Genomic DNA, 24,743 nt, shown 5'->3' on the forward strand with positions numbered 1-24,743 from the left:
TATGTTGGATGGAGAATTATATTAGGCGGGGTATAAGGACCTGACCCACGCTGAATTATTTACCAGGAAATAAGGGTGAGGGGAAGAAACCAGATAGCCAATTTAGGGTGAGGGAGGAGAGCTGTAGCAGGCTAACAGAGGATAAGAAAGGGGGACATTGAAGGTCCAGTATGTCTCTCCCGCTCATAAGAGTCCCGATTTAAGAATATGTTGGCTCTTGTTTCGTAAGACATTATTCTGCAGAAGTTGAGGAATTTTTGGCATGGTTAGCAGAGATGGAGTAATTCTGTTTCTGTAACAGGTCTCTGGCTGGAGACATTGAGTGGAGCTAAATCATAAGTGTCCAGGTTGTGGGCTTTAGGTGGGAACATAGCTTCTGCCAGTGGGTTTGGTTTTCTTTCTAGAAAATTTTAAAATTCTTTCTCAGGGTTGTTACATTGAACTAAATTGTAGCTGCAGGGGGATTTAGGCTGAAACTATTCTCTTGTTCAGAACGTTTGGATTTGTTTTCTCAGCTTCCACATGTTCCCTCTCTCACTGTGTCTCTCTCTGTCAAATAAATAAAATGTTTGAAAAAAATGTTTACACGAACATTTTCAGCCTGGAATTTGGTATACGAAGAAAGCTGAAATTGACATGTCCTTCTTTTCGAACCAGTATCCCAGGTTTCTGGGGAGGGGGATGGTGAAGTGGGTAAGAGTGTGAATTTTTTATGTTACACCTGGATTTTATTCTCAGCTCTACCATTCACCACCTTTTATTACCTTAGAAGGGTGACTTAACTTCTCTGGGCTCCCATTTCTTCATCTGTAAAGAGCTAATATTTCTCATAGATCAATGGGAGCATAAATGAGATACTATACATAAAAATGTATTTAGTGCATGGTAAGAGACTCAGTAGATGGCAGCTACTTTATTTTTGTGCTGTCAGTAGACTTTTTTTTTTATTGTGAGACAGCAAAGGCACGAGTGGTGGTGGGGGGAAGGGCAGAAGGAGAGGGAGAGAATCTTAAGCAGACTCCATGCTGAGTGCAGAGCCCGACACAGGGCTTGATCTCATGACCCTGAGATCATGACCTGAGCCGAAATCAAGAGTCAGACACTTAACTGACTGAGCCACCAAGGCGCCCCAATAGAGACTTATTTTTGTTACTAGAGGTCATCTTGGAATGGACATTGAGTTGATGTACTAGTAGTGCAGAATATCTGCTTCCTTATTAGAGTGTAATTCTATGAATAATATAACGTGTCTGAGTAGAGAGGTTAATTTCACATTTCTTCAGAAGGAAAGAAATTAGCAAAGAAAAGCAGAAAGGCTTAAAAGGAGTAATGCACACTCACTATTTCCTTCTCCCTTTCTTCTGAAGAGAGGTTCAGGTAGAAGTATCTAGATTTGGGAATCTTGTGCATCAAGATATGCATAAAGTGGTTGAGGTCATTGTGGGAGTGAGAGAAGAGGAGGATTGAAGATAGACTCTGTAATGGCATAGATCCGTAGCTCACAGGAAGGAAGGTCAGGAAAGAGATGGAGGATTCAGTGTAGGCTAGTGCATAGGACATTGAACCTGAAGTTGGGAGGTCTGGGCTCTAGTCTCACTTTCTCCATTTGGGGTTTGTGTGCCTCTAGGCATATCCCTTCCATGCTGTCCAGACTAGACTTCATCTCCAACCAAGGCTCCTTGAATACTTGAGTTTCTCCATTCGGAATCCACTTGGAAACAATAACATGCAAATGGAGGTAGTGGAATGTTCCTGAAACAGGAATTTCAAGAAGGAACAATGTCAGATGTCACAGAAATAAAGGAAGATGAGATCTGAGAAAAAGATAGGATGCCCAGGAGGCCAGTTTGTCTAGAGAGGGACCGAGAAGTATTTGCAGTGTCAGACTTACTATGGAACAGCATGTAAGGGAGAATCATTCTAGGTCTTCTCACTGACTTTGCAAATAACATAAATGTTAATAAACCTGCCTGATACAGTAAGAAAAATGCAGTCGTGTGCTTTCACCAATGATCCATAAATGACTCAAAGATTTCTTGAATTCAAGGTTGAAGGGAATTTTGAGGTAGTCTGTTGCTAGGTGAGACAGCTAAAGCTCCTTGTTTCTCTTTAGAATTTTAGTTGGGTTTCTCACTTGAAGTGTTTCATTTGTTTTTTTGTAGACCGATTGTGCCATTATGGATGGAGGGGATGATGGTAATCTTGTTATCAAAAAGAGGTTTGTGTCTGAGGCAGAACTAGATGAACGGCGCAAAAGGAGGCAAGAAGAATGGGAGAAAGTTCGAAAACCTGAAGATCCAGAAGGTATATGGGCTTGTAGTCTGGCATTCAATATAATGATCTCTAATCTTCCCAGTAGCCCTGTGGAGTAGTTACTAATGTCCTCACGTGGGAGGACTGAGGCTCAGAGGGGTGCAGGAACCTATATAAGGCCTCTGTGGCTGGGAGCAGAACCAGGGTGCTCACTGTCCACTCCACCTTCTGCCTTCCAGAAGATCCTGCTAGTCTCTTCCATCTGTACAGGTGGATGCAGGATCTGAGTGACTGAGAATGTGGCTGCTGTATAGGGTTGGGCTGGCCCCGCATCCAGTTAACTGTCTCAGGCTGTGGGCCCTATTGACATTGGTAGTTGCCTTTGAGAACTGCTGGCCCCTCTCTGAGATCCAAAGGGAAGCCGTGGACTTTGTACTATTTTTGTGTTATCCTTGCCCTCAGATCATGCAGAGACTTGACTTTATCTTTAAAATCCTTTGTGATTCCAAAATAATGTGAAAAATTCTAAAGTATGTACCTTGTCTTTCCCCGTCCCTCTTCCTTTCAGAGTGTCCAGAGGAGGTTTATGACCCTCGGTCTCTATATGAAAGGCTACAGGAACAGAAAGACAGGAAGCAGCAGGAGTATGAGGAGCAGTTCAAATTCAGTAAGCTTCCGAAAACACAGTCCGGCACGCTCTGCACGGCCTTTGTGGTGCACTTTTTTGTCATGTAACACTTTTCCCAACTAGCCATGGAACTGTCCTGATTATCTAGTCTCTAAGACGTTCATTTGGTGGAAAAGAGTCAACCTTCTGCCTTCTAGACCACACTGAACATTTTTCTTTAGAGCTCAAGACACCCATTTTAATTCTCGGTGCTAATGTCTGGTAATGGGAGAAATGCCTTGGTTTTATGCCGTGTTACCTCTCCAGAAGCCGAGGTGTTTACACATTCTTCCTTCTAATCCTCTAAAGGATCTGCCTATTGTGGGGGGGGGAAGGAGAAGGAAAAATCTTATTTGACTGTTTTCCCTTTAGCTGCTAAGTGTTCCTTGTTCAATTATTTCCTCAGAAAACATGGTAAGAGGCTTAGACGAGGATGAGACTAACTTCCTTGATGAGGTTTCTCGACAGCAGGAACTCCTGGAAAAGCAACGAAGAGAAGAAGAACTGAAAGAACTGAAAGAATACAGAATATCCTTTGTACTTTGAGAGAAATCTGTACGGTGTCTGCTTTCTCATCAGCGTCTGGATTTGAGTTTCTTCACAAATCGAATGAAAATAAGCTTTTTCTACCTAATGATTCCCGAGTTCCCTTTCAACACTGGTGTCCCTAGGACTGAATCACTGGCAGCGATTTATAGAGTTAGGTTGCATGCGAGAGTCTGTTGAAATCAAAAATCCAGATCCTTTAGGATTAACTAAAGGCCTAAATCCTAATAGTCAGTACCAGGGTATTTTTGCCTTGTGGGATTAGACTCTGAAACAGATGGGCAATGCAGTAAACTCATCCAGGGGAGAAATTGGCTTCTGAGGTTTTTTGTTTGTTTGTTTTTGTTTTAAGTATTTATTTGACAGAGAGAGACACACACAGCGAGAGAGGCAACACAAGCAGGGGGAGCGGGAGAGGGAGAAGCAGGCTTCCCGCTGAGCAAGAAGCCCGATGCGGGGCTCGATCCCTGGACTCTGGGATCATGACCTGGGCCGAAGGCAGACGCTCAACGACTGAGGCACCCAGGCGCCCCGGCTTCTGAGTTTTAAAAGGAAATGTTTAGCAACTCTCGTGTTTTTATTAAGACCTTCCCTAGAGGTGTAGCTTGGTCTGTCCCCACAGAAGGGTAGAGAAAACAAGAACGATGACTTCACTTTGGCTCAGTGTTGCCTTTTTCTCCTCCACTTGCATGTCTGAATAGGCATCCCACCTAGAGCTTGGCTGAATCTGAATTCTCAATTCTGTGTGCCACACCCCTACCCTCGACTCATCACACTGCTCTTGCCCCCCAAGTCTCTTCTTTTTCTACTCTTTCTGATCTCAGTAATGGCACTCCTATGCCCCAAGGTGCCTGGGCCAAAAACTACCTCCAAAATGTACTCCAGATCTGTGCAGTTCAGCTGTCTGTCCTTCTTGGGACCACTGTGAGCACCAAATTAGTCTCTGCTTCTGCTCTCGTCCTCAACAATCCATTCTCCAGACAGCAGTCAAGAGGAACATTTGAAGACATATGTGGAATCATGTTACTTTCCTATTTGAGACACTCGTGGCTTCCTGTGGCATTTACACTTAAGTCTACATTTTTTACCAGTCCCTGCATGATTTAGGCCAACCCATCTTCCTTTTGCGTCTTGAACTCACTCCTTCGTGTTCACTGTACTCCAGCCTGTTGGCCTTCTTTATGTTCCTCTCACACTGAGCTTTGTGATTTCATTTCAAGGCCTTTATATATATATAATATATATATTATATATATATATTATATATATATATATAATATATATATATTTTTTTGGCCTGGAATGCTCTGCCTTATGATTTGACAAGGCTGGCATTTGATAGCACTTGGGTGTCAGCTCCCATCTCTCTTCCTCATAGAGACCTCCCCTAGGCACCCCTTCTAACATTTCACTGAACCATGTCACTGTGTATGATGTCACCTTTTTTTTTCCGAAGATTTTATTTATTCATGAGAGACAGAGACCCACTGATACAGAGACACAAAGAGAGGGAGAAGCAGGCTCCCTGCGGAACAGGGAGAGCCTGATGCACGGGGCTCGATCCCAGGACCCCGGCCGGGATCATGACCTGAGCTGAAGGCAGACACTTAACCGACTGAGCCACCCAGGTGCCCTGATGTCACTTTTTGATAGTAATTTTCACTCCTGAAAAATCTTAATTTGCTTACTGGTTTGTTTGCCTCTTTACTGGGGAATGTCAGGTAAGATGCATAAAAATAGGGACCTGGTCACCACTGATTTCCCTAGTACCTGGCATGTAGGTTCTCAGTGTATATGTGAACAAAGTAATGAATGACCCTTAGGAGAGGTTGATGAAGCCACCATAGCTTTTTTCCTATGAGAAGGCTTATTTGAATATCTCAAGCTTATGTTGAATAACCTCACTAGTGTGATTGAACAGTCTTTACCTCTAAAATTGATGATACGACTGCGTGTATGTGCTAGTTGGTATTTTTTTGGGAGCATGCAGTAGGTTCCATTAAAGAGCTGTGTAGGAGAAGATGTGGAGTGATTCTCAGGGATTTGGTTTAAATCAAGGTGACTGACAATGGTTGAGATAAGGGGGCAGCATGATGCCACAAAACCTTCTCTGAACTGGTAGCAAAAGACTTGGCTTCCAGTTCCAGTTTTCCTAGTGGAATTGTGGTATAACATTTAAGATTGGAAAGTCACACCTCAATCCCAACTGTAGGATTGAGGCTGACTCCTCTGGAGCTCCCCTCCCCCACTGCCTTCCCTGGTGACTCCAGAATAATAGTGTGCGTTGATGTTTACAGAGATGGGCAGATAGATGTATTAAATTGTGTCAGGCACCAGACTTTTTCCCCTCAGGAAATACGTTAATTATACCAATCACTAGAATAGTGTCTTGTTTTATGTGCTTCATTTGGCAGGCGAGCAAATAAGATGTATCTCCCAAAGCAGCATTCTGGAGAGTAGTGTTGGTTTGGTATGAGTGTGCAGGGCCCTTCAGTTTTCAGTTCAAAGGGAAGTATAAATAGGGCAGCAGTAAAGTGGAAGAAACTTTCCTGCCCTGCTAACATTACAGTACAACATTGTAGAGGCCCCAGGGGTAATGGCTTTTGTTGGAAACTTGGTAAGTTCCGACTGTCTAGAAAAACTGAGGAAAAGCCTTTCAACCCACTGATACATAATGCACTAATCCTAGCATGCAGGTAGCCAGAGACATGTTGAGATAGGAACTGAAGGATTAGCCATTTGTTTATTGAAGCTCTAAATCAGGAGCTGGTTCTTGGCTTTGCTTGATTGTTATAATATACTTTTTATAATGTGATACTTGTGAAGGCAGATAAGCTGTGGTTTGTGCCATATAAACAATAGAACTCTTGTTTTCTTCAGAGTATTTGAGAGTATGAAAGCAGTATTATGTGTTAAGAACTATGTAATTTTTAAAGATTTTATTTATTTGACAGAGGACACAGCGAGAGAGGGAACTCAAGCAGAGGGAGTGGGAGAGGGAGAAGCAGCCTTCCCGCAGAGCAGGGAGCCCGATGACCTGAGCCTAAGGCAGACGCTTAAGGACTGAGCCACCCAGGTGCCCCCAAGAACTATGTAATTTAAAAAAATTCCTCATCTAATGAATTCTTTGAGATTTTTGAGGTGTGTTTGTGTTTTTAAAGCATCTTAGGGGGAGAGGAACTTAAGGGGAAAAGGGCTTATGATTTGGCTATGAATCAAAAGTAATAATTTTACCCCCCCAAAAAAGAAAAGGTTGGAGGCTTTTTTTTTTCATTTTAAAAGAATAAAAAGTGAAGTGTTGGGTTTTGTTTGTGTCCTACTATTATAAAAACGTGCCTGTTCTTTTGTTAATTTTTTCCATTTTTGTGTTATTTTTCAATATTAAGAATTCTGTAAGAGTTTATCCCTTAACAATGGAGTTGCAGGTAAAAATCAGCATGCTGGTGGTTTTTGGCATTTGGTATTAGAAGGATGAAACCTGATTCTTTCATTTTTATTCTAGAAAACCAAACATGTAATGTTAACATATTATCAGCTTTCATGTTGACTTTGAAACCATTAAATTGATGAAACTCAGTACTGAGCATTTTGCATAATCCCCATTGAATACTGCAAATATTTAAGGTAACTGGTGCTTGCAAGAACAGAGGTAGTGCCTGAAGAGTGATCAGAATTAGAATGTCCTTATTTCTGGTACCCGATTTTCTTCAGTGTTCAAAGACCATATACCCCTCTGCCCACCCCTTTGGGCTGATAATACCTGCTTCTTAGATTTCTTGGTCACTAGATGTCACTATTGTTCCAGTAAGGCACTGCTGCCTCTTAAATAAGGAATTGCACCACATCCAGCATTGAAAGCTCTTGCCTGGTGGGTTGTGAGAGTATGAAACGGAAGGAGAGGAGAGGCTGGTGGAGAGAACAAAAAAAAGTGACAAACCTTGACAGCCAGAGATTGACATCAGGCCTGTGAGAAGTGATGTTACAAGTGAACTGGTTGTGCTTTTGTTTATTTTTTTAAAGATTTATTTATTTTAGAGAAGGAGAGAGAGAGTGCGAGCATGAGCAGGAGGGGCAGAGGGAGAGCGAGAGAGAATCTCAAGCAGACTCCATGCTGAGCGGGTGTGGAGCCCAGTGTGGGGCTTCGCCTCACAACCCCTAGACGGCAACCTGAACTCAAACCAAGAGTTGGACGGCTTAACTGACTCTGCCACCAAGGCACCCCTGGTTGTGCTTTTATTTTTTTAAAAATTTTTTAAACTTTTTTTTTTTTTTTTTTTTTTTTAAGATTTTATTTGACAGAGAGAGAGACAGCCAGAGAGGGAACACAAGCAGGGGAAGCGGGAGAGAGAGAAGCAGGCTCCCACAGAGGAGGGAACCCGACACGGGGCTCGATCCCAGGACCCTGGGATCATGACCTGAGCCGAAGGCAGACGCTTAATGCCTGAGCCACCCAGATGCCCCAAAACTTTTTAAGATTTTATTTATTTTAGAGAGAAAGCATGAGCAGGGGGAGGGGCAGAGGGAGAAGCAGGCTCCCTGCAAAGCAGGGAACTTGATGCAGGGCTCAATCCAAGGACCCTGGGATCATGACCTGAGCCGAAGGCAGATGCTTAACTGACTGAGCCACCCGGGAGCCCCTGGTTGTGCTTTTAAAAACGTTTTGGGAGGCGCCTGGGTGGCTCAGTTGGTTAAGCGACTGCCTTCGGCTCAGGTCATGATCCTGGAGTCCCGGGATCGAGTCCCATTTCAGGCTCTCTGCTTAGCAGGAAGTCTCCTCCCTCTGAGCCTCCCCGCCTCATGCTCTCTCTCTCTCAAAATCTTTTAAAAAAATAACGTTTTGGTTCATGTGTTGCATATGCACTGGGGTTTCTCATTAAAATCACATTGAAGAGGGGTTTAAAACCATTTCCTGGGCCTCTGGAGGTCCTCATTCAGTAGGTTTGGGACAGGGGAAGGACTCTGTTTTTTAATGAGCCTTAAGGTGCTTCTGATGTTGTCTTGTACCAGCAGAGGAGTTAGTCTTTGTGATGTCCAAGATTGAATGCTACTATTGGTCATAGGACATTCTGCAAGATTTGATTTTACCCTTGGGCAAAAAAAGCAAATACTTAAAAATTTTCAGGGAAGCCACATTTTTTTCTGTGGCATTTATATTTCTTAAGATCTTTGTCTACCCCAGCAAGATGTGGCCCTGTCTTTGAGGAGGCTTTCTGACCATAACTCAGATTTTCATTGAGAATCAGAGGGGAAAAGTTTGCTTTTCTGTAATATTTGGCTTGATTTGGCTTTTTCCTCCATGGTTACCTTCATTTCTCTTCAAATCAGCTGGATATGACTGGCAGAATAAAGAGTAGAGGGCATTGTTTTTAATATAAGTAGGCTAAACATTACATGGCAGAGCTGAAGAGCTAGTGCATTATATGGGTCTTCTCTTGATTTACCATTGTCCTGCTGTAGCTCTTTTTGCTTAGTTTGACCCTTAACCTCTAACACAGTAATCTCAACAAAGTTGGAATTTCTCCAGAAAACAAGAAGGAGGTGGAGAAGAAAGTGGCTGTGAAACCCATAGAAACCAAGAACAAGTTCTCCCAGGCAAAGCTGTTGGCAGGAGCTGTGAAACATAAGAGGTCAGCCAGCACTCGCACGGCTTCAGTCTCCTCTGCCTGTGTACTCTGAAATGCCACTTGTAATGGTAGGCTGAGCAAACGTTTACCTAAGCGGCAGTCTTGGTGACGTTTCTTTGGTAGCCCTACCTCTCTCTCCCCCTCCAGATTTGAGCCTTGTCTCTCTGATTATTCGTTCAACAGAATAATAGCTACTCTTCACTGGACACCTGTCATGTGGCAGGCATTGTGTTAAGTGCTTTCCATTGTGTTAATGATCTTACTCTTTCCACAAGTCTACATAGTACAAGTTTGGTTGAGAACCTTTGTCCAAGATCACAAGTAAAGAAAGGTGGATTTCAATATTTGAGCATCTGTTTCTAGGCAGAGGAGGGAAGCGAGTTGTGTGAAGGCATTTGGGTAGGGTCTTATGGGGGCAGGGAGGAGGAATCCCATAGCTCCCTGGAGAGGGCCTGTGAGCTCAGGTTGGGGAAGGTAGGGAAGGCAGTAGAGGGCGATGTTGACCAGGTAGATGACTAGGGCTTTGACAGGCAGACAAGGGGGAGAACATCCTGGGCAGTGGGAGCAGCTGCTGCAAAGGCACTGTGGCCTGTGAGACCATGGAAGCTATAACCGTGGCACAGACCTGACTGGGTTCTTTGCTGATTGATGTGGGGTGGCAGCACTGCCTAGAGGTTTTGATAAGTTCTGTCTTAGGTTCCTCCCCTGCTAAATCCTGAAATGGCGCCAAAGTGATGAAATCTGGTCATTTCAACTTGACCATACCATGGACGAAATAATGTTAAGTGTGAGTGCAGTCTATTAGGAAAATCAGTATGGCATATTGGCAACCAGCCACGTGTTTTCAAGGGAGTGCATTGATGCACTCCTGTGGTTTGGCGCACCATCCATCTGCTGCAGATGTTCCTTGGAACACTGCTTACATATAAAAATGTTGTCATGGTTTAGCAGTGGAGGGGAGGAGTAGCACTAACCTGAAAACGGCCAGTTACGTGAGCCATGGATTATTCCTTTCAAGTTATTTTGGGGTGGGGGGTGGTGGGCAGAGGGAGAAGCAGGGGGAGGGAGAATGTTAAGCAGGCTCCACGCCCAGCGGGGAGCCCGATGCGGGGCTCCATCTCTCAACCCTGAGACCATGACCTGAGCTGAAATCAAGTCAGACACTTAACTGACTGAGCCACCCCAGGTGCCCCTATTCTAAGTTCACAGAAGCTTTCATGCCTGGCCCAGTGTCTTTCAGGATTTGGTCCTGGGTCAGTTCTATTGGACTTCACCAAGAAAGGGCTCTCTAGGTGGGCACTTAGATACTTCTCAGCAGTGTCAGCTGCTAGCAGAATGGACGTTATAACTGCCTCCCTTACTTAGTCCTTAGCTCACCTTTTATTAGATCATCATTTATTGTCGTTTTGTGTGGCAAGATGCTAAATGAGTCTCCTGGGGCAGGCGTTCCTCATCTAACCAGGCCTGGGTTTAATAGAATCACCCAGGACTTTGTTAATGTGGATTCTAGGCCTCTCACTAATTCTGATTCATTAAGCTTGAAGTGAGGTCTTAGAGTCTAATCTTTCAAGTTGCATGGATGATTCTGGTGCTTGTGAAAGAAAGTCTGATGCCTGGTGTGTGCTTAGGACACGATCAACATGACTGAGCCTACCTCTGTGCTCTCTCTGCCTGCCATCCTCACCCCATGCTTCCAAATCTGCTTGATCATTCTTCTGCATGTCTTTACTTTTAGGAGTTTCGGGGTGTGTGTGTGTGGGGTCGTTTGTGTTTGGTTTGGTTTTGGCTACCTATATAGGTATCCCTAAACAGTATTAATAGCTTCCTTGGTTTTGAACTTTATAAAAATGGTTTCATTCTGTATATGATCTACAAATTTGGTTTTTCACTCAAATTGTTTCTGTGATTGAAACAATTTTGTGTGTGTATTCACGTGTATGTATAGCTGTAATTCATTCATTTTCCTTGCCGTATAACGGTGCTTTATATGAGATACCAAAATATGTCTGTTCTCTTGTGGATGCATGTTTGAACTAGGACAAATGGTGTCAAGAGGTTTAGGGCATGCTTATATATATGTGCAAATGTTTCTCCAGAGCTCTCCCATCCAGTATGGTAGCCCTTGGCCACCTATGGCTATCTAAATTTAAATTAATTAGAACTTAAATTTAAAATCCAGGTCCTTAGCCACACTAGTCACATTTCAAGTGTTAATGTGGCTAATTGCTGCCCTACTGGACAGCACAGATACAGTGATACATAGTGATTTTGTAAAATACTGTCTCCTTGTGGTCTTAATTTGCATTTCCTGTTAACTGACCTATTTTATATGTTGATTTGCCATTCATGTGTCCTATTATGTGGAAGGTCTGTTCATATATTTTGCCATTTTTCTACTGGGTTATTTGTATTTTTCTTTTTTTCTTTCCTTTTTTTTTTTATTTGTATTTTTCTTAATAATTCGTAGGTTTATTTTTTTAAATATGGTTCTCACTTTTTCCCCCACAGTTTATAGCTTTTCTTTTTACTTTAATTAATTTTAAGGTGGTCAAATATATGTGATTTTAAGGTGGTCAGTTTTTTGTTTTTGTTTTGTTTTTTAAGTAGGCTCCACTCCCAGCATGGAGCCCAATGTGGGTCTCAAACTCACAACTCTGAGATCAAGACCTGAGCTGAGATCAGGAGTCGGATGTTTAACCAGCTGAGCCACCCAGGGCCCCAGAAGCTTATTTTCTGGCAACATTTACTAAATATTTCTACCTTTCCCCAGTGACCTTCAGTATCACCTCTGTCTTAAAACAAGTTCCCGAGATCCATGGGTTTGTTTGGGAGTTCCTTGTTTTCTGTTCCTTGGATCTGTTGGACCAGTACCACTCTGTGTAATTATGGTAGCTGTATAAAAAATCTTGGTATCTGGTAGGACAAGTCCACTTATATTTTTCTTAGGGGTGTCTTGTCTACTTTTGGCCACTTCGTTCTTCCATATACATTTTAGATTTAGATACATTTAAATTTTAGATTTAGATTAAATTTTAGATTAAGTTCTTTAAGTTTATTGGAATCTTACTAAATGGCTTGATAAATTTATGGAGAGAACAGATCTTTGCGGATGTGAGTCTTTCTACACATGGCATATATCTACATTTATTTGTTTCTTTAATGTCATTCAGTAAAGTCTTAACAGATTTTTTCCAAAAGGTTGTGCATATCTTTTGTTAGATTTATTCCTAGGTGTTTTAGATTTTTTTGTTGTTGTTGTTGGTTTGTAAAAGTGCAATTGATTTTGGAGTATTTACATCTAGCCACTCAGCTCTTACTAACCTTAACAATACTCTTTGATAACTCTTACTTTTATTAGTGGATTCCTTTGAAATTTCTGTGTAGAGAGTCACTATCTGTGAATAATGACAGCTTTATTCTCTTATACCTTTTAATTTTTTTTTAAAGATTTTGTTTATTTATTTGATAGAGAACACAGAGGGAACGGGAGAGAGAGAAGCAGACTCCCCACTGAGCAGGGAGCCTGATGCAGGGCTTGATTCCAGGACCCTGGGATCACGAGCTGAAGGCAGATGCTTAACCGACTGAGCCACCCAGGCGCCCGTGATTTCTTTGTTTTTTTTTTCGTTCTTACTGCACCAAGCAATGATCACCAATAAAATGTTGGAAACAATGACTATGCACATCCTTGTTTTAAACAGAACATTTATAACTTTTCATCATTAAGAATAGTATTTATTGTTTTTTTTTTAGATAACTTTTAGCAGTTTAAGGAAGTTATGTTCTTAGTTTGATAAGGTTTTTTTGTAGCCACAAATTGTTAAATTTTGTCAATTTTTTTGTTTTTGAATTGATGAAATTTTTTTTTTATTCTGTTATGGTGAAAAATTAAGTTTAAGGATTTTTCTAATGTATTCCTGTGATAAAACTAGCTTGGCTGTGATGTATTTAAATTTTTTTTTAATTGAAGTATAATTAACATACAGTGTTATTAGTTTCAGATGTACAACATAATGATTCAACAATTCTGTACATTACTCAGTGCTCACTATAAGTGTAGTTACCAAACATTACAATCCTATTAACTATATTCCCTATGCTGTGCTGTATTATAATTATTTTTAACTGCACTGGTTTGGTTTGCTAATATTTTGTATAGGTTGTTAGATCTGTGTTCATAAGTAAGACTTGGTCTGTTTCTCCCCACCCCCACTTTTTCTGATTTTGATATGAAGTTTAAAAGTAGCTTCATAGAAGGATTTAGGGAGTGTTCTGTCTTCTTCTGTTCTCTGGAGGAGTTTGTATAAGATGGTAATGTTCTGTTTTGTGAAAATTTGGTAGAACTCCTCTATATAATCATTTTGGTCTTGCTTTTTAAAATTTGTGATTATAGGGTTATTTAAGTTTCTTCATGGTTTTTTTTGAGTCTGTTTTATTTAGTTATATTTTCTGGGAATTTGTCCATTTTGTCTTGTTTCAAATGCATTTGCTAAAGTTGTTAGTATTTTTTATTTTTCTGATTGCTGCTGTATCTATAATTGTCCCCTTTTTCATCCCAATTATTGATGGATTATTCTTCTTATTTTGGCTAGTTTCTTCATTTCTCCTACCTTCTTTCTTTGGGATGTTCTTTACTTCCCTCAAGTTTATTCTTTTATAATTTCTGTTACAAATGAGTGTCAGATACCTAGCTAATCAATTTTCCTCTTTTCTTTTCAATTAGAGACAACTAAAACTGTAATTCTTCCTCAGCTTTTACTGTATACAATTTTGTATTTCCAACTAAATATTTTTAAATATCCATTATGATTTCTTCTTTGACTCCTAAATTAGAAACAGTTTTTAAAGTTTCCAAACATATTGAGATAGCTTAACTATATTTCATAGGTTCTAAGATGAACCTTCCCCCCACATTTTAACACCTTATAATCGGTCGTGTCTTAGAGTCTGTGATATATTTGTCTTTTGTTGTTTTCTACCTTAATTGTGGTTTATAGGTACTGATTTTGAAATTGCTTTAAACTCGCTTTGTGACCTATTCCTGAGGTTAATTTTTGTGAATGTTCAAAGTGAGCTTGAGGAGAATCATGTTTGTAATTATTCTGGGTTCTGTGTAGGTACAAACCAAAGAAGTTTGTTAATTTTATTGTTTAAATTTTATGTGTTTTTATATCTTTGCTTGCTCTGTCAGTACTTGAGTATTTTGAAATCTCCCATTATAGTGATGTTTTCTTTTTCTTCAGAGTTCTGTTGAATATTTATTTTAAGCTCTCTAATTAGAAGCATACATGTTCAGAATTATTATTTCTTCAGTGAATTAAACTTTGTTTCATTATAAACTAACCTACTTTATCTCTTGTAACGTTTTTGTTCTTAAATTCTGTTTCCCTAATATTATAATAGGTAGCTCAACCTTCTTTGGGTTAGTATTTGCCTTGGTAACTCTTGCTGTTCTTTTGCTTTCAGTCTTTCTGGGTCTTAAGTTGTTTGTTTTTGTTAACTTTTTTGGCGTGTCTCATAAATAGCTGATTTTAAATTTAGGCTGTTAATCTCGTTTTATAGGTAGGCTTAGATTTTTTAGGATTTTTGGTATGGTTTCTGCTATCTTAATTGTATTTTTACTTTAAAAATATTTTTTTCCTCCTGTTCTTTAAAAATTATGATTTTAAAATCTTTTGTTCGTCTGTTTGGATTTGTGTTTTCTGGTTTTGGTGGCTAAACTTGCAACTTACCAGAAATACTTAGCAAAACCTAAAGTTAAATAGCTGTCTTACTTTCCTACAAAATTATACATGGACCTTAGAACTTTGAGCTATAATCACGTCTTCCTTACATGCTGCTACTGCCCAGAACTTTAGTATGGTCATGTTTAACACACAAATTAGATTGTATTTGCCGGTTTCTTTGTTCACTAACCCTTCCTTCTGTGATTACGGCCTTCTTTCTGAGATCATTTCTTTCCTTGTTGAAGTGCTTGCTTTTTTTCTTTTTTTGACTGCCCTAAATATTAGCAGTAATGGTAGAGCTGGAGGTATGGTTATGCCTTCTCTAAGCTACACAGCAGGAGAAGTACATTCTTTTGACATTCTTTCAGTGAAGGTATTTTGGGTGACTTTCAGAATCTCTAGCATGTCACTAAAGAAGAGATTTCCTTTAATCTTTAAGAACTTAACTAAATTTTTGTCATGTGTGAATGTGTCCAGGTAGTCCTGCAACCCATCTTTGGTTCTAACCAAGATGAATAATAAGGACAACAAAGAATCTGAAGTTTAGGTGATGCTTGAAGATAAAGTGCTCCATTCCTTGAACTGGCCAGGGGTTTAAGTTGTCTTTATAACAATAACGTAATTGGAAGGAGATTAAGAACCTGAAATGAAGACTTTTCATTTCAGACCACCCCAGTTCTTTGAGGCTACCTAAAATACAAATGGTTATTGGAGCTCCTGATTTCAAAAGTTTTAATCCCCAAGATTGGACATAGCTCAAATTACCATATTTTTTGTTACAGCTCAGAGAGTGGCAACAGTGTGAAAAGACTGAAATCGGACCCTGACCCAGATGACAAGAGTCAAGGTAGGTGGCAGCTTCCATTTCACTATTCATAATACACATGAGCCATAGTACAGGGGTGGACTGCATTCTATCTATGAAGGAATGCATGGATCTCTAAGCAAGCCTTTTTCTACCAAGCAGGATTTATACCCGAGTATATCAGCTGCCCTGCCAACCAGTATGTTAGAAACCAGTGGAATTGATAGATGACAATTGTGATCCCCCAGAAGTGCTTACATAGACAAAGCCCTTGTCATATCACTTCTGCTCACAAAGGGTTTTTCTCAGTCTCCCCCAAATGTCAAGTTTCTTGATTTCACCTGGCTGGCTACCAGTGAGAGGTAGAATGCCTGGCTCTTGCTGATGTTTGATTGGATTGAGGCTAGAAGCCTAATAACAGTCTCCAGAAGTATACTTTCTATGGTGGTTACTTGTATGCAATCAAATCTGGCACTGTATTAAGTGGCACAGAGTTGTAAGTGAAGGTGAGTGTTCCTGAGGGCTGGATCAGGGATGAGAAATTCAGGAGTGTTTTTAGTTCTACCTGGGACTCCCTGTGTGATTGAGATGCTTTGCTAAACTCAATGGGTCATCTATAAAACAGGGCTCACATTTATGTCTCTCCAAAAACTAATGGATAGTTAAAAATAATATATCTGCCAAGTAACTGGAATTTAAATAAAAACTTTAAAAAATGAAAACAAGAGGGGCGCCCGGGTGGCTCAGTTGGTTAAGCAGCTGCCTTCGGCTCAGGTCATGATCCTAGGGTCCAGGGATCGAGTCCCGCATCGGGCTCCCTGTTCGGCGGGGAGCCTGCTTCTCCCTCTCCCTCTGCCTGCTGCTCCCCCTGTCTCTGCTCGCTCGCTCTCTCTCTCTCGTCAAATAAATAAATAAAATCTTAAATATATATATATCTATATATATATCTATATATATCTGCTGAGGGGCACCTGGGTGGCTCAGTTGGTTAAGCATCTGCCTTCGGCTCAGGTCATGATCCTAGGGTCCTGGGATCGAGCCCTGCATCAGGCTAACTGCTTGGCCGGGAGCCTGCTTCTCCTCCTCCCCCTGCCCCCCCCCTCCCTGTGATCTCTCTCTCTCTCTGTGTCAAATAAATAAATTAAATCTTTAAAAAAATATGCTGAGCATTGGTAATGGTGGGCTGATGCTGATAACTTTTTGCTCTTAGAATTTACTTTTTTTTTTTTAAGGGGGGCCTAGGAGGGGCAGAGGGAGAGGGAGAGAGACAATCTTAAGCAGAGAGCAGAGAGACAATCTGGGTGTGGAGCCCAACTCGGGGCTCAATCTCAAACCCTGAGATCATGACCTGAGCTGAAATCAAGAGTCAGAGGCTTAACTGACTGAGCCACCCAGGCACCCCTAGAATTTACTTTTAAAAAGCACATTGAGTGAAGAGTCCCCTTTCAACATTATATATCCTCTTCCATCTAGTTCTTCTGAGAGGGAAACAGTATTATACATTTCTTTTGCATATATCCAGAGCTATTGTATGTATATACAAGCAATTATAAATATATTCTTTTAAAAATAAAAAATATCTTATTATAGGCAACTTAAAACATATTCAAACGTTGAGATAATAGAATAATGAACCCCATCATGTAGCTTCAACAATTTTTAACACTTGTCCAATCTTATTTATACCTTCTCAACTGTAGTGTTTTGAGGCAAATACCAGACATTATATTGTTTTGTCAATAATTCTTCTTTATCCCTAAAAAATAAGAGTTCTTTGTTTTTTAACAAGATTACAATACCATTATCACACCTAAAATAATTACAATAATTTCTAAATATTATCAGATAGCAAATTAGTATTCATTTTCCCCAGTTTTCTCATAATATTTTTTTCTTGACAATTTTTTAAAAATCAGGATTCAAGCGAGGATCAGACATACATTGTATTTGCCCTATATGGCTTTTAAAAAAATACTGAGATGGACCATAAAATTCATTCTTTTAAAGGACACAATTCAGTGGTTTTTAGTATGTTTCCAGGAATGTGTATTCATCACCACTATTTAATTCCAAAACATTTTCATCACCCCAAAAAGGGGCCCCATACCCCTTAACAGTTACTCCCCATTCTTCCCTCTCCCCAGCCACTGGCAACCACTCTTCTACTTTTCTCTATGGATTTGCCTTTTCTGGACATTTCATATAAATGAAATCATGCAGTATGTGGTTTTTTTGTGTCTAGCTTCTTTTCTTTTTTTTTTTTTTTTTAAAGATTATTTGAGAGAGAGAGAGAGAATGAGAGAGCATGAGAGGGAAGAGGGTCAGAGGGAGAAGCAGACCCCCCGCTGAGTAGGGAGCCTGATGTGGGACTCGATCCCGGGACTCCAGGATCGTGACCTGAGCTGAAGGCAGTCACTTAACCAACTGAGCCACCCAGGCGCCCTCTAGCTTCTTTTCATTTAACCTTTTCACTTTACAAAGGTCATCCATGTTGTAACATGTTTTGGTACTTTTTACAGCTGAATGATCTTCCATTGAATGGTATGCTGCATTTTGTTTGTCCAGTCATCCGTTGATCGGCATTTGGGTTGTTCACGCTTTTTGGCTCTTCTGAATGATGCTGCTGTGAACATTCGTGTACAAATTTTTGTGTGAACAACTATTTTCAGTTCTCTTGGGTATATACGTAGGAATGGCATTTCTAGGTCATATGGTAACTCTATATGGTTGACTTTTTGAGGAATTGCCAAATTGTTTTCTCACGCAGCTGCATCATTTTTACGTTCTATCAGCAATATAGAAAGGTTCCAGTTTCTTTATATCCTTTTTTAAAAAATATTTATTTGAGAGAGAGCACAAGGGAGAAAGAGGAGGAGAGCAGGGGGGAGGGGCAGAGGGAGAGGGAGAAGCACTCTCTGCTCAGCAGGGAGCCCGATGTAGGGCTCAATCCCAGGACCCTGAGATCAGGACCCGAGCCAAAGGCAGACCCCCAACCCACTGAGCCACCCAGGCGTCCCTTTACATCCTTATCAACACTTGCTATTTTCTTTTTTATTCTGTTCATTTTTGTGGGTGTGAAGTGATATTTCATTTCCCTAATGACTAATGATGATGGCATTATGTACTTACTGGTCATTTGTATATCTTCTTTGGAGAAATATTTACTCAAATCCTGACCCTATTTTTAAATTGGGTTACTTTTTAATGTTGAGTTGTAAGAATTCTTTATATATTCTGGATATTAGACATTTGTCAGATATATGATTTACAAATATTGTCTTCCTTACTGTGGGTTTCATTTTCTTTGATAGAGTCCTTTGGAGCACAAAATTTTTAAATTTTGAGGACATCTAATTTAATCTATTTTTTCTTTGGCTTGCTTATGCTTTAGGTGTCATATCTAAGAAACCATTGCCTAACCCATGGTCATGAAAACTTAGATGTATGTTTTCTTCTAAAAGTTTTATGGTTTTAGCTCTTACATTTTGGTCTTTGATCCATTTTGAGTTATTTTTTGTTTGTGGTTTGAAGTAGGGATGCATTTTCATTCTGTGTGTATATCCAGTTGGTCTGCACCATTTGTTGAAAAGACTGTTTTTACCAGACTGAATTGTCATGGCATTTTTGCTAAAAATCAGTTATCTAACATGTATGGGTTTATTTCTGGACTCTCCTCTTCCATTGATCTGTATGTCTATCCTTATGCCATTAGCACACAGTCTTGATCACTATAGCCTTGTAGCAAGTTCTGAAATTGGGAAGTGTGAGTTCTCCAAATTTGTTCTCTTTCAAGATCATTTTGGTTATCTGAGGTCTCTTGCAAATCCATATGAATTTTGGGATCAACTTATCAATTTCAATAAAAAAGGCAGTTGGGATTTTGATAGGCATCGCTTGAATCTGTAGATCAGTCTGAGAATATTGCCATCATACGGCATCTTTACAATAGGCTATTATGTCTTTTAAGTTGCATTTGACCTATAAGTTCTTTTGTATTTATTTTTTTGTTTCCTTTGTTTTTGTGAAGAAACTGGGTCTTTGTCTTGTGAGTTTCCCATACTCTAGATTTTGCTGATTGTGTCTCTATGGTGTTCCTTTATTCCTCTGTTTCCTGTAAAATGGTAATTAGATCTAGAGCTCAGTCAATTCAAGTTGATTTTTTGGCAAGAATACTTCATATGTTGGTTTGTGCTCCCTATCATCATCAGCATTGTTATTTTAATTAATATACTCTTCTATTCATTGCTTAATTCACATGTACTTTGGGGATCCTTACATATCTGTACACAAAGAGCTTCATTCTTTTTTAAGACTATATAGTATTCCATTATTTGGTTGCACCATAGTATATTTATCCAATTTTTTAAATAAAGATTTATTTATTTTAGAGAGCTCACACACACAAGTTGGGGTAGGGACAGAGGGAGAGGGAGAGAGAGAGAATCTCAAGCAGATTCCCCGCTGAGCATGGGGCCCGGTGCAGGGATCTGTCTCACAACCCTGAGATCATGACCTGAGCCAAAATCAAGAGTCAGATGCTTAACCAACTGAGCCACCCAGGTGCTCCATCCTGCTTTTTATGATGAACGTTTAGATTGTTTCCATTTTTTCTCTGGTACGAGGTTTCATTAAATAACTTTGTACATGTATCATTTGTCACATTCATGCTATATTAGGGTAGATACTTAAAGGAATTATTGGGACAGAGAGGATATAAATTTGTAATTCAGATAAATGTTGCAAAATTGCCCTGCAAAGAAGTTATCCCAGTTTACATTCTCATCAGCAGTGTAGGAGCTCCATTTCACTGATATCTTTTTAATATATAGGAAACTTGCTAAATTGGCTGCTTAAATAGGATTACGTATATATTGTGTGTGTATACACATAGGTATATAAAACTTTACAGAAATCTTAAACATACTTCATCTAGTTAACTAGTAGCCCTGTATCTGGTGCTTATTCCCTTGTAGGAACTATTCGCATCAGTCAGTAGAAAGGAAAACTTGTGTGGCTTTTTAAAACTATCTCAGGTAGACACGTTTCAGAGCCACCTTTCTTAATCCCTTTGTCCTCCCCCACTCCATTCTCACAGTAGCATTCTTAGAGCTGGGCATGAAATACCCTCTTTTGCTAGAAGCTAAGGCCCCACAGGAAGAATACCCCTGAAAGCTTGCTTGAGAGTCTTGTCCTTGGCAGTAGAAGGCTTTGCCCCTTTCGTCCTCCCAGAAGGTAGCTCTGTAACCGAAATGGAGATTCAGGTTTCTCCCACTGGAGGCTCTGGACTTAAGCTCCAAGCAGAGCCAATGAATGAATGCACAGTTGGCCCCATTGACTCTCAAGTCACGCATCTCTTTGAATCCCAAGGACATTCTCTATTAGTAATTTTCGGTGTTAATTTGGTATGACAACGTGGTCCTGCAAATGCAGAAGTTGGCAGGAACTTCACCAAATGGGTGAGATCAGAGGGCACCATTTTGTTCTCTTTGGACAGTGTAACTATTTTTGGAATGAAATTTGTCAGAATTGCAGTCTCTTTTCTTTCTTGAAACCTAGATAATCGAGAGATTTGGTCTTTTGGCTTAAACTGCTGATGCCACCATGGTCCACATTCCTTGGTTTCATTTCGTTCTTCCTTTCTTTCTTTCCTTTCCTTCCCTTTCCTTTCTTTCCTTCCTTTTCCTCCCTTCCCCTCCCCCTCCCCTTCCCGTTGCCCCTCCCCCCGCCCCTCTCCCTCCCTTTCCCCCTCCCCTTTCTTCCTTCCTTGCTTCCTTCCTCTTTCTTTCTTTAGATTTATTTATTCATTTGGGGTGGGGAGAGAGACTTTCAAGCAGAGTCACCGGTGAGTGCAGGACTCAGTCTCATGACCCCTGAGATCATGATCTGAGCTGAAATCAAGAGCCAGATGCTTAACTGACTGAGCCACCCAGGCGCCCCTCCTTGGTTTTATTTCTGTGGCTGGCTTCCACCCTTCCCTTAGGCCGGCTCTAGTCTTACGCAGGTACTCGGAACTCAATCTTCCTTTTGTATCTAAGATAGAGCCTAAAATTCAGTTCACCCTTGAAATACTTAATAAAATGACATCTCACTGAACAGCTTCACATTAATTATTTTTCTGAGTAAATGGTTCATACCCTTATAAGATAGCAGGTTTTTTTTTTTTTTAAACCAAATCATACTTTTTTTTTTTTAAGATTTTGTTTATCTGAGAGAGAGAAGGAGAGAGAGTGCACAAGCAGAGAGGAGAGGGAGAAGCAGGCTCCCTGCTGAGCTGGGAGCCAGATGTGGGGCTTGATCCTAGGGATCATGACCTGAGCCGAAGGCAGATGCCTTAACCAACTGAGCCACCCAGGCGCCCCTATTCTCCCAAGTTTAAATTCCATTTGTTCTTTTTCTGTCCACTTTTTTTTTTTTTTTTAAGATTTTTTTTATTTATCTGACAGAGAGACAGTGAGAGAGGGAACACAAGCAGGGGGAGTGGGAGAGGGAGAAGCAGGCTTCCCGCGGAGCAGGGAGCCCGATGCGGGGCTCGATCCCAGGACCCTGGGATCATGACCTGAGCCGAAGGCAGACGCTTAACGACTGAGCCACCCAGGTGCCCCTGACCACTTCTTTTTAAAGTTGTTTATTTTAGAGAGAGCACAAGTGAGCACGGGGGGAGGACCAGAGGGAGAGGGAGAGTCCTCAAGCAGACTCCTTGCTGAGCATGGAACCCAACGTAGGACTTGATCTCATGACCCCAAGATCGTGACCTGAGCCAAAATCACAAGTTGGACACTCAACCGACAGCCACCCAGGCACCTCTGTCCCCTTTTCTGTTCAGTGGTTGGTTGGTTGGTTTTGGAAAAACTCTTTATATCCCAAAGAAGTCTGCTTTTGTGATATCTGTTGCATCTATCTGCCTCTGCTTTCCTGTAGTCTCGTCACCATCTCTGTGAGCAGTGTCACCTCTCATGTCACTTGTCTGTGTCTCCGTGTTTCACTGCTGCCTTTCTTCAGCAGCTTCTCTTCCCCTATTAGAACTTCCTGTAAGACAAGCGAATACACTGAGCTCCTGAACTCTGTGTATTGGCCGCTGGAGATCTCTTTTCGTTTCTCAGTGGTATTTTTGACTTACTCCTGACTTCATATACTTGGAACCATGTATCCTTTTCACATTTCGTTAGGGGCTTGTTAAGGCAAAAGCCTAGAAAGATACATGCTTGTCAGCCTGAGACAGGTTTGAACTCCAACCCTTACCCTACAGTGAGCTCTGGTATTGTTTTAGTACATCATTATTATTATTATTATTATTATTATTATTATTATTATTAGAGCATACATGCATGAGTGGGAGGGGGGTGGAGAAGAGGGGGGGGCAGGAGAGGGAGAAGCAGACTCCCCTCTGAGCAGGGAGCCCGATGCGAGGCTCAATCCCAGGACCCTGGGATCATGACCCGAGCCAAAGGCAGATGCTTAACGACTGAGCCACCCAGGTGCCCAGAGAGAGAGGATCCTAAGCAGGCTCCATTCCCAGCTCGGAGCCTGGCGGGCTCGATCTCATGACCTGAGCCAAAACAAAGAGTTGGATGCTTAACCGACTGAGCCACCCAATCGTCCCAGTTTTTTGATTCAGATTTGGTTTAACATTTTTTACTCTCAGTGGCCTTTAACCTTGGCCTAGTCGTTTGACCCCCCCTCATCAGTAAAATGGGGGATACCTACATATCAGGTTGTTGTAGAGATTCATTGAGGCTGGAAATATTTAGAGGCAATGAGAGGGGTGGAGTAGAGTTCTTAACTTTTCTTCTCACCCTCAAGTCCCCACGTTTCCTACACGTTTCCTAGATTGAGGCTTTCCATCACTGAGGTGCCGTGGCTCTGGGTTTCCCAGGGCGAAAAGAGCCCTGCCTACTTGGTCACATTCTGCACCATCTTAAAATGTTCTCTGAGCGTGGTGTCAGTTTTGTCAACAGTAAAAAAGGAACACAGCTGTCGGATGCAGGTGCCGGTGGTGCTGACTGCATAGGGTGGTTGGGGCTTCATGGTAAAGCCTGGGGCACAGTGCCCAGTGCCGTGGCCAGCACCCGTCAGCTCCGGGAAAGGAGGTGAAGTCACGGCCCTTCCTCCTGTCTTGCAGAAGCCCCATCCTGCATGTCTCTCGGCAGCACGTCCCTGAGCGCCCCTTCCATCCACTGTCCCTCCGCGGCGGTCTGCATCGGCATCCTCCCGGGCTTGGGTGCCTACTCCGGGAGCAGCGACTCCGAGTCCAGCTCCGACAGCGAAGGCACGATCAACGCCACCGGCAAGATCGTCTCCTCCATCTTCCGAACCAACACCTTCCTCGAGGCTCCGTAGCTCCCGTGTCCCCCCTCCCACCCCGACCCCGCCAGAGCTCCTGCCCAAGAGTAGGCCGGACGGTTTGTTCCAACTCCGGGCACCAGCTCCCTCAGAACTCCTTTGCCCGCTTCCTGTGCACACCGTGACATTCTTAGCCTCATCTAAAAATGTGCCAGAATTCACTTGTGGCCCCCCTTGTGTTTGGTCTCTCTTTCCACTCCAGTGCAGATGTCCAGACCTGTCCCGCCGCCATGGTGGGGCGGGGGCCGCGGCTCCGCAGAGATTCCCCTGGAAATGCCCTGGGAAGACAGGCACCCACTGGGACGCAGAGTGTCTGGATGCCGTTGCTTTCTTGTTTTCTCCTTTGTTTCCTTTCCCAACAGCACAGAGAAGCAAGGGCAGTTGCGGGACAGGTATCATCTATACCTTCTCTTCCAGCAGAACACACCGTGTGGTTGTACTGCGTGGGGGTGCATGTTGGGGGCCTGGGGGGAGGAGGGCCCAGGTGATGGACTGCTGCACTCCCTTGCAACTAACGGATTCTTGATGTTGTGTGACTAAGTAAAGATTATAAACTACATCTTCTGGGGGTGTCGCTTAGCGCTCATCACTCATTGTGGAGTTTTTCCGTATTCCTCCTTCCTCCTTCTCCCTCCATCCAGCGCCATTTAAGACCCTAAACCTTAGAGAAATGAACATGGGCCTATTTCATCATGGCCAGAAAGCAGAAGTGCGGGTAGGTATGTAGACGAGATGACTTATTTCTAGCAGCTTCTGGAATTCTGAGTGCCAACCAGTGGGAC

At 41.7% G+C, this 24,743-nt stretch overlaps 1 protein-coding gene across 4 annotated transcripts in view; it reads left to right on the forward strand.

Annotated features, from left to right (window-relative positions):
• Positions 1-24,520, forward strand: part of PSME3IP1 (proteasome activator subunit 3 interacting protein 1) — a 33,146-nt gene extending 8,626 nt beyond the window's left edge. For all 4 annotated transcript variants that reach the window (XM_073880261.1, XM_025889181.2, XM_073880263.1 and 1 more), the window contains 6 exons: positions 2,163-2,304; positions 2,822-2,920; positions 3,327-3,448; positions 8,960-9,093; positions 15,599-15,663; positions 23,741-24,520. In XM_073880261.1, the coding sequence (XP_073736362.1) occupies positions 2,178-2,304; positions 2,822-2,920; positions 3,327-3,448; positions 8,960-9,093; positions 15,599-15,663; positions 23,741-23,958 (765 nt within the window). In that variant the 5' untranslated portion in view covers positions 2,163-2,177 and the 3' untranslated portion in view covers positions 23,959-24,520. The remainder of the gene's footprint in view (positions 1-2,162; positions 2,305-2,821; positions 2,921-3,326; positions 3,449-8,959; positions 9,094-15,598; positions 15,664-23,740) is intronic.
• The last annotated feature ends 223 nt before the right edge of the window (positions 24,521-24,743 follow it).

Source organism: Callorhinus ursinus, unplaced genomic scaffold (assembly GCF_003265705.2).
Source record: "Callorhinus ursinus isolate GAN/ISIS: 27379988/994484 unplaced genomic scaffold, GSC_fseal_2.0 scaffold37, whole genome shotgun sequence".
NCBI lineage: Eukaryota > Metazoa > Chordata > Mammalia > Carnivora > Otariidae > Callorhinus > Callorhinus ursinus.